This window comes from Heloderma suspectum, chromosome 5 (genome assembly GCF_057233095.1).
Source record: "Heloderma suspectum isolate Gila_16-S chromosome 5, 16-S_ref, whole genome shotgun sequence".
NCBI lineage: Eukaryota > Metazoa > Chordata > Lepidosauria > Squamata > Helodermatidae > Heloderma > Heloderma suspectum.
The window spans coordinates 28,925,880-28,939,773 of NC_139462.1; the positions used below are offsets into that span (position 1 = coordinate 28,925,880).

The 13,894-nt window shown below is 44.3% G+C and overlaps 1 protein-coding gene across 2 annotated transcripts in view; it reads left to right on the forward strand.

Moving 5' to 3' along the window:
• LOC146343725 (melanopsin-like) overlaps positions 1-13,894 on the forward strand; it is a 68,375-nt gene that overhangs the window by 25,234 nt on the left and 29,247 nt on the right. For both annotated transcript variants that reach the window (XM_084855642.1, XM_084855640.1), the window contains exons 2-3: positions 7,530-7,666; positions 10,211-10,344. In XM_084855642.1, the coding sequence (XP_084711768.1) occupies positions 7,530-7,666; positions 10,211-10,344 (271 nt within the window). The remainder of the gene's footprint in view (positions 1-7,529; positions 7,667-10,210; positions 10,345-13,894) is intronic.

A 13,894-nucleotide genomic window follows, 5' to 3' on the forward strand; every position in this document is an offset into this window, starting at 1 on the left:
GTTCCTCCTGTTCTTTTTGAACAAGTTATATCCTTCAACTGCTGTATTCCAGTCATGAGAGTCATCCCACCAAGTCTCAGTTATACCTATCAAGTCATAATTTCCCTCCTGTATTAAGAGTTCAAGTTCGTTCTGTTTGTTTCCCATACTCTGGGCATTAGTATATAGACATCGAAGACCATGTGCTTCATAGTCTGGCTTTCTTCCTACATGTGTCTGAAGACTATTATTGGGCGCTATCAGCGCTGTTCTCTCCATTGCAGTGCATGCGCCTACGTCCATTGTTACCCCCAACATTACATCTCCCTTCCCCGTAGGATTCAGTTTAAAGCCCTCCTGATGAAGTTCTTCATGCTGTGGCCAAACACATTCTTCCCAGCCTTTGTGAGGTGCAACCCATCCCTAGCCAACAGCCCATCTTCCAGTAAGTATAGCCCGTGGTCCCAGAATCCAAATCTCTCTCGTCGGCACCACCTTCGTAGCCAGTCATTCACCCGGAGTATTTTTCGTTCCCTTTCTATCCCTCTTCTAACTACTGGAAGGATGGATGAGAAAACTATCTGGGCCCCAAAGTTCTTGAGTTTCCTTCCCAAAGCTTCAAAGTCTGACGTGATCTCTTCGTAGCTCCGCTTGGCGGTATCATTTGTTCCCACATGGATGAGAAGAAAGGGATACCTGTCAGTGGGCTTTATGAGTGCAGGCAACCTTTCAGTCACGTCTCTAATCTGTCCTCCCGGGAGACAACATACCTGGCGAGTCCACGGGTCTTCGCGACATACTTGGGTCTCGATCCCACGCAGCAAGGAGTCTCCCACTACTACCACTCTTCTCTTCTTCTTCTTGTAGGCCTGGGTTTCATCGCCTCTGTTTGACTGACCTTTAGCCTCTTGCTCACTCTCATGCAGGTTCCCCTGTGATTCTTCCTCTGCAGGCTGTCCTCCAGTCTCATCCGCAGGTACCTGGAATCGGTTCCACAGCTCCACCGCTTCCACTGGTGCAGAGTGGCGTCTAGTTCTTCTTCTCCTAACTGTCACCGTTTTCCAAGGAGTATCCTCTACTCCATCTTTCTTCACCTCAGCATTTCCCACTGCCTCATCTTGCTGTTGCTCTTCAAGCTTCTGGTCTGCCCTTTGCTGCTGTAGTTCCCCCATTCTGTCCAAGAACTCTTCGTGTTCTCTTATTCCCCGGAGGGTTGACAGTCGCCGCTCCAGTCCACTTACTTTTTCCTCCAGCAGCGTGATCAACTTGCACTTGTTGCAGGTGTAGGCCATGTTGTTCTCAGGCAAGAAAACAAACATTGCACACACCTTGCAGGTCACCACCACTGGAGAGTCTTGTCCTTCCATAGCCTCTTTTCCCTTTTTGTGTCTAGCTTTGTGATTGTTCTAGACTAGCCTGTGCCTGCTCCTCTACTCAGTAGAGGTTAAAAGCAGAGTCCCACTGGTGTGAAAGTGTGTGTTACAAGACAAATAAATGAAAAAAAGTTAGTAAAAAAAAATAAAAAAAAATGTTAGGGGCCTCCCCCTTGACCTCCCCTGCCGAACTCCCCTGGCCAACTCCTGTTTGCTCCCCCTGTCCGCTCGCTTTGGTCGCTCGCTCTCTGGGAGCTTGCCTGCTTCTGTAGTCCCTGGACCAGCTGGAGCAGCTTGCTCTGCTCTGCTCTGCTCAGCTGGGAGGCGGGAAACAGACTGAAGCTTCCCGCCCAGTCAGCTGCTGGGAGTACTCAGGCCACACCCCTCCAATTCAGTTGGAGCTCTCAGAAGCTCCTGGTGAGCTCACAGCCAGTCAGAAGGATAAAGGGCAGCGCCCTGGGCTTCCTGCAACCCACTTACCTCTTAGCCTCTGTCTCCTTTGTCTCCTTTGTCTCTTCAACCACTGCAACTCCCCTGGCAGATACACTGCAATATTTTGTGGCAGTCCCAACTTGTATGTTTTCTAAGAAGAAATGCAGTTTCAGAAAACCTCTTTCCTGAGTTTAAGTGGAAAATATTGATGTATTAAAAGAGAGAGAGAGAGAGAGAGAGAGAGAGAGAGAACTCGGAGAACAGCTAAACAACAATATAACCTTTATTGATTGTTGTTGTTCAGTCGTTAAGGACCGGCACCAGGTTTGAGAAGGTCTCTGTCAAAGGATGTCCCCACTGGTTGCTGGCCATGGGCTTACCTAGTGGCAACAGCAGCAGGGTTTGGGAAGCTGCCCACCATGTTGTCCTCCCACAGTATACCAGAGGGGTGCTGCACCAGCCACTTAAGAGCATTATAGGAGATCTAACATGGCCCAGTCATTGCCAGCCAGGAGAACTGGTGGGCAGGAGGGCCTAAGCAAACATCAGTGTCAATGGACCCTATTAGGATTGTTGGGTCCCAGTGGCTCCCAGTGCCTGACAGTTCTAAGTGCGGATGCTGGGCCTGTTTGCAACCCAATAGGGATATAAAGCTATTTGGATATAGTCAGTGGTGTAGGGTTAAATTTTGAAGTGTAGGCACTCATAACAATCCCCAAAGCTATGCTCCCAAGGACAGTCCAAAAATAAAGGCAGCTGTGTAGATCCATATCCACAAATGAGTTCTAGCAGGTTTATCTCCAGGAGCAGCTGTTCTGTAAAGCTTAATTACCCACTCAAGACCAAGCCACAGCAAAATACTTTGCATTTCAACAGGGAGCAATATAGGGGATGTTAGCATGTAACAGCAGAAAATCCTGGCTTAATCCCTCACATTCTCCAGCCTTTTTGAATATTCAACCCTGGATTGGGGTTGCTGCATGACATCCAAACCCAGTTACTATAGGTTAATTGTGGGCTAAACAACCCACAGTTAAACTAACTTGTAATTGTAGGTTAACTGGGTTAACTCATGATTAAGCTATAGTGTCCAGGTTAAGACATCCTGTGGCAATGGGGGGCTGAATATTCAAATTGGCTGTGGAACACGCCCAGCACACACTGCAGCACATCATGAGTTAACCCATGTGAATTGGGCCATGTTGTTGTTGGGAAAGTTCATTCTCAAAGTGGGTTTCCTTTTTTAAAATAAGCTTTGGGGTTAGATATATACTGCGTGGCTAACCCCAAAATTGTTTTAATCCTGTTCTGCTTCAAACCAAGAGGGGTTTACTAAGTAGTTTGGCACACCTAAACTAGTTTACATGGCTAATTTTCAATATTTAACATTTAAAGATAGTTCACATAATGAAGCTGAATTAGCAACATGAGTTGAGATAAATTAATGGGTCTATTTAGGGAGCAATCCTATGGCCGGTAGACAGTGGCTAGACTGTCTTAGGATATGTTGTTTTCCGGGAACCAACCTCCCCCCACTTCCATGCTTCCTCGGAGGCAGCGCACAACAGGCCCGTCCTCCATGTTCTCAAGAGGAGTGCGGAGCAGCTGAACAGGGGCGTGTCTGGGGGCGTTCTGGCGTGGGGTCGGTGGAAATGTCTGTACAACACATCCAATGTGTCGGACAGCAACCTCCTCCCCCACTGCCCCCCCCCCACGGCTAGACAGGCAAAATTGGCTATCTTGCAGAAAATGCAGGGCAGCTGAAGCACAGAGGGAATGATCCCCTCTGTGCTTCTTCTGCCTTGCATTGGATAGGCGGTTGCCTCCAAGTTTGGAGGCGGCCACCTATCTGAATAGGATTGCTCCCTTATTTATTTATTTTTGTAATTGGTTAAACAACTACATATGTTCTGATGTATAGGCCAAAGAATGGAAAGAAAGTGTTTCATCAACAACGTCAGCAATTACAGAGACTGGCTGTGCTTCCAGACAGACTACTCCTAGTGCTACAGATTAACTGTTCTGTCTTTCCCTCCTTAATGGGTTTTCTGTCATCAGCTTTGTCTAAGAAGTTGTACATCTTCACAGTAGGAACTGACTTCCAGCCTGAAACACAGTAGCCTCCTGTCTGTTGCTTCGCAGACTTTAAATACCTGATTAAGGTAAAGGTAAAGGTGTCCCCAACCAGTCGTGTCCGACTCTAGGGTGCGGTGCTCATCCCCGTTTCTAAGCCAAAGAGCCAGCGCTGTCCGAAGACGCTTCCGTTGTCATGTGGCCGGCATGACTGAACACCGAGGTGCACAGAACACTGTTACCTTTCCCGCCGAGGCGGTACCTATTTCTCTACTTGCAATTTCTTGCTTTCGAACTGCTAGGTTGGCAGAAGCTGGGACTGAAGACGGGAGCTCGCTCCGTCACGCAGCACTCGGGTCTCGAACTGCTGACCTGCCGACCTTCCAGTCTGCAGTTCAGCGTCTTAACCACTAAGCCACCGCGGCCCCTAAATACCTGATTACAGAAGCCCAAATAAACCTCAAAATTATAATATCGAGATACTAGTTTTGGGTGTCCCAGATTCAGTCTATGTGAGGCTTGTGAGTATACCACAATAATAAATTCATTCTAAATTCATTCATTCATTCATTCATTCATTCATTCATTCTAGTTCAATACTTATTCTGAACAAATAATCTGAAATGTTTTCTTTTTGTTCTCTTCCAATTTGGGTTCAGCAGAAACATTTATGTAATTATTTAGGTTCTGTCCTAGTTGAAGGACAAGAAAAGATTTGCAGGGTTTTGGTTTTGTTGCTGTACCTGTTGAAGTTTGATTTTATTCCCTGGTAATGACCTTATAGTGAATGAGGCACTATCTAGTCTGGCAACAGTCTTCTATAATAAATTTTTGACAACCTAGTTTCAAAGTATACAATTTCCTGTAACCCAAAAATCTAATTTGTAGCTAGGTTGCTCAAAGGAATATCAGTGTCTCTGTATATGATTTATACAATCATTATGTCTCTGCTATATATAATATATTTTACATATCATTTTAGTTCATTTTAAATAAATAACAAAGATAAGAAATGATCAGATGGTATTTAGGAGCAAAGAACATTTGTGATTTTTTTTAAAAGAAAAGTACAAAACTGTAGTTACATATAAGATATTTCAATATTATTAAGTTTATATGTCTGTTTTTTTCTATTGATCCTAAGATATCTTTCCAAAGATATTTGTGTGATAAAGGTTAATCTTTCTTTGTTTTTATGTAACATATATGGCTTATTAAATCTCCAAGTCACACAAAAAGCAGAAGTAGCCATGTTGGCCATAAGAAAAATGCCAAATCCATAGTAGGGTAATACGTTATTAGGCTAACTCAGGGTCACAAAAATGGCACATTTTTTGAGATCTCTAGACATCTTCATCAGGCAAGATGTTATAAAAGGAAGGGTGGGGCCAAGGGAGGAGGGAGGGAAGGCTGATTTGATGTTGAAATCATGAAGTCAGCATGGTCAGAGTCTTAAGAGGCTGCAGACATTCAAATTAGGCTGAACCAGGTGATGTGATGGTTTCAGGTTGTACCTGAGGCTGCCTCTAGGACCACTGAAACAAACAAACAAACAATATATGGATTATTAATCCTTGTTCCCAAATCAATTAATCAGAAGAGTTCTGCTGAAGCTTTCCTCCAAGTGCTTTCCTTATCAGAAGTGCATGATGCAATAACGAAGGACGGGGTTTTTCAGTGGTCGCACCCCAGTTCTAGAATGCCCTTCCTAAAGGTGTACCTGATGCCTACATTATTTTCTTTTCAGCTCCAGGCTACTACATTTTTATTTTTATTTGAGAAATGTCTTGGGCTGCTGTATGTTTTCGCTGTTGCTTCATTTTATCATTAATGTTAAGGTTTTACTGTATATCGAGCCTCGTGTGACGCAGAGTGATAGGCGGCAGTATTGCAACCGAAATTCTCCCCACGACCTGAGTTCGATCCCAGCGGAAGCTGGTTTTCAGGTAGCCAGCTCAGGTCTACTCAGCCTTCCATCCTTCCGAGGTCGGTAAAATGAGTACCCAGCTTGCTGGGGGAAAGGTAGTCACGACTGGGGAAGCCAATGGCAAACCACCCTGCTATAGTCTGCCATGAAAACGCCAGCAAAAGCAGTGACCCTCTAGGAGTCAGCAATGACTCGGTGTTTGCACAGGAGGAACCTTTCCTTTACTGTATATTACTGTTCTATGAAATATTTGCTGTTCACCACCATTGAATCTATAGGCTTAAGACTGGTATACAATTTTTTTTAAAAAATCATTATTATCATCATCACCATGATGATGCCCACCATGCTCACAGCTCTCAATGGCCCCATGTCTGATCCAAGCAGGGTCAGCCCCGGTCAGTAGCTGGATGGGCGACCACCTGGGAATCAGGCTTCCTGCATTGAGCAGGGGGTTGTTCTATCCCTTCAAATGAGACTAAGTTTGGGGCTCAAGTTACAGGAAGCCAGATTCCGGCTGAACATCAGGAAAAACGTCCTGACAGTTACAGCAATACGACAATGGAACCAATTACCTACGGAGGTGGTGGGCTCTCCCACACTGGAGGCGTTCAAGACAAGGCTGAAGAGCCATCTGTCAGGGATGCTCTGACTTGGATTCCTGCATTGTGCAGGGGGTTGGACTCGATGGCCTTGTAGGCCCCTTCCAACCCGACTATTCTATGATTCTATGATCAAAACATGTCATCAATTTGTGGTATTTTATATTATTTTTTATTTGAGAGGGAGGCCAGCTTCATTTGTATCTTATGTCTGATCTGCTCAGGCTAAAAAGCAGGTTAATTAGGTGTTCTTCACTCTGCACTGTGGGCTAGGAAGCAGTGATCTTCTGGGCTTCATGATTCTTCCTGACCCAATCCCTTTCCTTTCACCCCATATACAAAGCAATATCCAAACTAAGACACACCATAGTTATTTGAACTTGAGATACCTCTTACCATGGAAGTTGCACCTATGTTATATAAGGATATCCAGAGTTCAAGTAATTCAAGTAAAGAGTTCTGGGATCTCCCTCCTATGCATACTGAGTAGTATTCAATAGGGCCGGTGTGTGAGGCCAGCCCCGCTAGGCCCCAGTCCATGCATGCCCAGCCCTGCCAGCCCAGGTCCACACGCAGCCACAATATAGCATTTCTGGAGGCATGCCCTGACGCACGCAAAAATGCTGATTGCTGGAAGGGCAGGTTGCACCCCTTCCAGAAACCAGTGTTTTCTTATACGTTGGGGCTTGCCCCCGAAAATGCTATATTGTGGCCACACATCGTAGGGGCCATGCATGGACCTGGGCAAGTGGGGCTGGGTGTACGTGGACCAGGCCAGCAGGGTTGGCCGCATACTCACTGCCCTATTGGATACTACCTAATGAAGGGAAGTGATGAGGGGCAAGTAGGAACCATGTGAGCCCTGAGGCCTTTTCCAGATCTAACTATATACCTTAAGGGATTCTTAAAGTATGGTCATGCACATTATTTGAGTCAATGCCAGCTTTTCTCTAGAAGCATACTAGTTGTCTTTTTCATGTTAGAAGAAGGAGGCTGTATACTACACACTGTAATTATTGTGTTTTACTCAAATACCACAATAGTTGTGGGAGATAATGTTGTTTTACATGCTTTAATAATTTCCTTCAGTGAAACCACATTGATTCTGGCAATACTTTGTTTCCTCTACTGTTTGTCTTCCAGACACAGAATCTGGGAACTCAACACCAAACAAAAGTAGATGTTCCCGATCATGTTCTTTACACCGTAGGCTCTTGTGTTCTTGTAATTGGCTGTATTGGAATTACAGGAAACCTCCTTGTCCTCTATGCATTTTACAGGTAGGTAGTTTTAACAGGTTCATGATAAACATAAAGGACATTTTTATACATCTTTGAAGAAGGGAAAATAAAAAGCTTGAGGAGCTGTTCTGTCAATACTTCCCTCTTCTGCCCTCCACATGGAGGGAGATTGAGAGATCTGACTCTTGCACTTCCCTGCAGGATCAAGGACACCTCATACTCAAATCTGGAATCCCCTCGTTCAGGAGCAGGAGATTCCTTGTCACATAGAGATGAGATCAGCAACGTTATAGTTGAAACAGCCCATACATTTCTGTAGTTGAATGTGCCTGAATGTCTGGTGTTAGGCTTGTATGCTGAATCCATTTTATTTTGTGTCTAAAACTATGACAAATTGCCCACTGCCGGCTGCTGTGTGCAGGTCTCTCCTTCTCCCTGCTTGGGCCTAGCAAGGAGGAGAGACTTGAGAACAGCTGCCACCACAGCTGGAAAGCCACGAGTTCCAGTGAGAAGCCTGCAGTTTGGCTAGCAAAGGCAAGCTGAGCCAGGGGCTCCAGGGAATTCTGTGGAGCCCCAAGAAAGCCGGATTTCCCTGCACCAGACATCCCTACTTCTAACCCACTCCACAAATCATAGCTTGTAGTAGTGGTTGTGGGAATGGTTGGAAGCCACCCCGCTGCACTGTGCACCAGGGTTGGATGACACACCAACCCACAATGCAGTGTGGGTAATTGAGCAAATGCTGGGCGCACAAGGGGCACATGCAGGGACAGGGGAAACAATCCATGCTGCGTAGTTTCCTCTGCTGATCCTGTGAACCCAGCCAATGTCAGGAAAGGTAACTTACACAATATAAAGACTCCTTTGTGAACAGGATGTGATTTTCTTTCTTTTTTAATATTGGAAGGGGTTCTGTGATCTCATGCAAATTCTCTGCTCCAGTATTAGATTGCTCCCACATGCTGGTATTTGCACATAACTGTGAACAAGGTCTTAGTCTCTGTATATTGTATGCAACACACACTGCAAGTTTCTCTTACAGTGTTATTGCTTCAGTAATAAGTACAACGTCCAATAGAACTATGCTGGCCAAATTAACCACTTCTATAAGATATTTTACAGAATTTTAAATAGCCAGGTTTCATAAACATTTTTTCTGATTCCATATATAATAGGTCAGGATCTACTTCTGTGTGTATGTGTTTTGTCCAGGTGATGATTCTTCAGGTGGTGAAACAAACTGTCCATTTTCATCTGACACGGCTCTTGAATTCCCCCACTGAAAGTGAAAGCATAGTTGGCTTTTATATATATTTCTGGTGTCACATCACAACATCAAACATAATTCTTTTAGGATGCAATCCTTGTTGGATGGAAGCCTCTGATGTCAAAGGCTTCCAAATATCCAGTACCCTGCCAGGCTGCTGCTAGCTGAGCAGCAGAATCGGTAGAGGCAGTTTTTGTCTCTCCTCCTTTGTTTTTTTCTTCCTGAGCCCATCTGGCAGAGGCACACTGACAGGGGCAGAACTGGGCTGGAGAGGCCATAGGATTTCTCGTATCCTGGCCTCTTCTCTCCCCTCCCCTCCCCTCCCCACCCCATCCACCACAATGCCCCCTTTCAGACCTCTCTGAGGTCCTCCAAGGCTGCTTTTGCAGCCTCATAATGCAGGTGCACCGTTCTTTCCACAGTGGCTGCAAAGGGACAGGCAAGTGGGGAGGGATTGGATTCCAGAGTCCCCCTTCTGAGGTCATAGCAGTGTCTACAGACTCAGAGAGGGGACTACAAATAAACCTGTGGTCCCTGGGACAGTCTCTAGGGACCATAGGACTGCTCTCCCCAAGCCTTGGTAATTCTTGTTTCTCTGTGCTGTTATACTGGAACTGCATGAAAGGCTACTTCAAAAAAAATGTGATTGACTAGTGTGGAAAAGTCAGAAGAAATTAAGGAGAATGTACTTTCTGGACCCCAAATTGTCATGAGGCTTTTGAGTCAGTGATGATATTAGCACCCTGTAGTGTTACACTACTATATAGCTCAGCCTGGTTCTGAATGTCATGCATGCAGTTATTTTAACCAAGTCAAAATTTCCTTTCAGCATATCATACATTTTACAAAATTTCTTTATCTAAGAAAAAAAGCCATTTCGAGGATGTTATAGAATTTGGGTACCAAAAGTAGTAATAGCTGAGTCAATTGTAGTTTCTGACTGTGAGGGTGCAATCCTATGCACGTTTAGACAGAAAAAAAGTCCTACAACTATTTATAAGCCTAGTTTATAAAAAGGAGGGAATCAAGAATGATCTCTCAATTGGTACACTGAAAGTTGGAAGGAAATACTGACATTCATTAGTCAAAAACATTTGGAGTCACTTGTAAAATGAGAAGAAACTGGTCCCTTAATTATTTTCTCCTTTGTATACTTCATTTCAAAATGTTGCATTTTGTTCTGACAAAACACTAAAAATACAGCTTAAAGAGTTTGAGTCCATTTATTTTATGAACTGAATTATAACAATAGGGAAACTAACTGAGAATTTTTCTTTCTCTTTCCCATTTTAAACATCATGATGATGCTCATTAAGCAACAAGAAGCTGAGGACTCCGCCAAACTATTTCATAATGAATTTAGCAGCAAGTGATTTCCTGATGTCTGCAACTCAAGCTCCCATCTGCTTTCTCAACAGCATGCACAAAGAATGGGTACTTGGAGACATAGGTACTTTCCCAGTACTGTTTTGCATCTGAGCTTCTCCCCCTTCTATGAAACTTGTCTTGGGCATGAAGTTAACTGTTTGTTGCGTGATAAGGTTGTTGGAATCTGTTAGTGGCCATGTCCAACAAACAGGTTCTGTTTAAGAGTTACTGAATTCTTCTGTCTGTAAGTTCAGTTCCTCCTTTCTGTTGCTTCTTTTGAATGAAAACAATCAACAGCTAGCATTAAGAAATACACAATGATCACACACCTACTAAGGGCACAATCCTATGCATGCTTAGACAGAGAAAAGGCCTACAACTCACAGCATGCCCCAGCCAGCAATGCTGGCTGGGACATGCTAGGACCTGTAGACCTTTTCTCTGTCTAAACATGGATAGGATTGCACCCTTAATTGTGTAAGACCAGTTACCATGAATGATGATGGACAGAAGTTTTTCTTCTTACTAAGCCAGGTACAGGGTTGTTTTTCCCTTGATTATAAAGAATGCTTTCGGTATTTACCAAGGATGATGAACATTTTTCAATCTGAGAGCTGAATTCCAATTTGGGGAGGGTCTCAGGGGCCACATTCCACCAGTGGGCAGGGCTAAGGGCATGGGGCAGGGACAACAACAGGGAAAGCAAAGTGGGCAGGGCCAGTTGCAATATTTACCAGTTTGGACATTTTCCCAACAAGCATACAAAATGCAGCTCAATTCTTTGCAGGTATGCACACCTACTCAGGAGTAAGCCCCAGTGCAACAGGGTCCATGTCTGCAAAGGGCAGCTCAGTTTTATGTAATAGCTTTCATGCCTGCAAAGGGCAGCTCAGTTTTATACAACAGCATTCATACCTGCAAAGGGCAGCGCAAATGCTGGGCCTTTAAGTACCATCTTGTCTCCAATCAGAGATAACAGCAGAAGAAGCTTATAGGCCGGATGGGAACCTGTCTAGACTTGATAGTCTTGGGATCTGTGGCTGCCACGTATGGAGAGCCCCTGAACTGCAGATTGCAGCATCTACCCTAGGGGGTGAAGTACCCTCAAGCCTGGTGACTGGATTCTCCTGGACAGAAAGGGGTGTAAGAGAGCTTCCTGTTTCAGCTTTTGCCTGAGCAATGTGGCAGTCCTGAGCTCTTGTATAATATGGTTGTTTTTTGGTTCTGCTTCATGGCCTGTCCTTTTTTACTGACTTGCTCTCCAATCCTGATTTCTGGTTTCAACCATTCACCCTGATCCCGTGTCTCAACTCCTGGTTCTCAGCTCATCTCAGGCTCTTGCCTATGGTCAACCCTGAGACCTTGGGATAGGAAGGATGTGGATATTATCCTGAGATGTGTGAGACCCAGAGGAGAAATACTCTGGCTAAATCTCATCCCTACTCACCCAGAAAATGGAGCCAGATTTCCATGGAACTATGGGCCAAAACAGGCATTACTTTAAATCTGTGACTAGTAGCTGCCTCTTTTGTTCATTTTTAATCTAGCATAGGCCCAGGGGGCCCAATCGAGATCTTAAATGCCCCCTTATCCCCACGCTAGGATCCCAATCCAAATCACACCCCCTGAACCAACCCTAGAGTAAAATGAAACAACGCAGCTGCTAGACACAGATTTAAAGTAATGTCTGTTTTGGCCCTAGAAGCAGTGCTTTAGAATGACGTGTAAAAATCTTTCTAGGGTCCTCAGTGATCCCATGTAGAATGCTCTAAGCACTACCACATACTAATTTATCATGTATGCCTGCTAGGCAGTCAGTGCTATCCCTGTTTTAAAATAATGCTGCACACAGAGTGTGAAAAGTCTGTCCATCTTCTTTAGAACCAACATTACAACTATATATACCAAATTATTCCAACTCTTAGTTATTTCCACTATATGCCATTTATATGATATTGCATAGACTTGTGAGAAACAACTTGCTGTCTCTCTTACACATTTTAGATCAAATAAATGTAAATTGTGTCTCTTCTGAACCAGAAAATAAATGGTACTGGCTGCTTTTTATCTTCATTATTTTTAAAACTGTCAAGGAATGCAACAATCTCAACAATTTTTAAGTTCTTGAGATATCAAAGCAAGGTTTGGGATTACTTCTCTCTCTTCAGAATAATGAACACATGTTTTTAAAATTGGTTAAAATTGGTCATTACACTAGGCAGCATTCTAGGAAAAATGTAACTTTAATTGTATTGGATTTTCTTTGCAGCATTTTTCCATTAACAAATTAAGCTCAGCTGCTGTCTATAGTAAGATAACACTTCGCTGTTTAAATATATATTTTAATCCTATATGTCTGAGGGTGGGCAGATGGTAGGTTGGAATCTACTGGTAGATTTCTGGGTGATTTTCAATAGACTGGCAGGGGTTTGTGACTCCCAATTATTTAATAATAGCATTAACAAAATGACTTTCCCCACCATAATTAGGCTGCTGAAGCTTGGGGTAACCAAGTGTGGACTCTTGTGTGAAAGGACTGTTAACCTCAGTTCAGTTCTGGTACTGAAAACAAATTCGCAGGCTTAGAATGTTCTCAGAGGCACCCTTTAAGTCTAAGTGTATGTCTTTTGCACCTGGCTGTAGTTGGTGGATCTTGGGGTTTTAGTAAAGAACCAGGTAAGACCAATAAGTCTGACGTCTGCTATACATTTTTGTAAATACACTGGCCCAGATTGGATTGAGCTAAGATACGTGCATGGAGTCCCGATATTCCTCCCTTGTTGCAAGCTGCAATTAAACCAGAAAGCCTCCAATTAACCATAGTTTCCCAATTTATCTGAACCAGGGAACCATGGTTAATAGCTGTGGAACAAGCCAGGATATTAACCCAACTTCAAACAATGGTTTAATATCCTGGCTTGTTCTGAAGCTAGTAACCATAGTTCCCTGGTTCAGATAAAATGGGAAACTATGGTTAATTAGAGGCATCCTGGTTTAATCACAGCTCACATAAAGGTAAAAGTCTCCTTCATACCTCAGCCTAAGCCAAGATATTATCCTCTGAACATGGCCATTGTAGGCAATCTTTAAGCTGGTGCTGTGATCTCATCCGAAGTGGTTAGGTATTGTCAGGAGCGCCCTAGCTGCCTCTTACAGTCACCTCCAATAGCCAACTCAAGACACAGATGAAAAGGATTCTTTTCAAGGCTTTATTCCTTTTACAACTTAATGACTCAGATACTAATCACCAGCAACTAAGCAAAGAACAGCCCTGGGGAAAGATAGCAGAGTAGCCTAAGCTCCAGGTAAGGCAGTTGGTCCCCGCTTGAAGGAGAATCACGGGAAGACTCTGAACTTATGGGCTAGGGAAAGATCCTCCCTCTTTCCCTTGGGTCCTCGGGACGCGACCGTTGCTTGTGCGACAAACGAGCACTATGCCTCCTTTCCGCGCCCTCCATCTGTCATCACTCCCTGCATCTGCGCCAAGCATCCAGCAAGCCCCCCTCCAGCACTGTCTCGCTGCCAGGGTCACTATCTATCCCAGGAATGCTGGCAGGAGGAATCTCTGCCAGCTGCTGTGCTTGTGAGAGATGAGCGAGCTCCTCTCCCACAGATTGCTGTTCCTCCTCAGA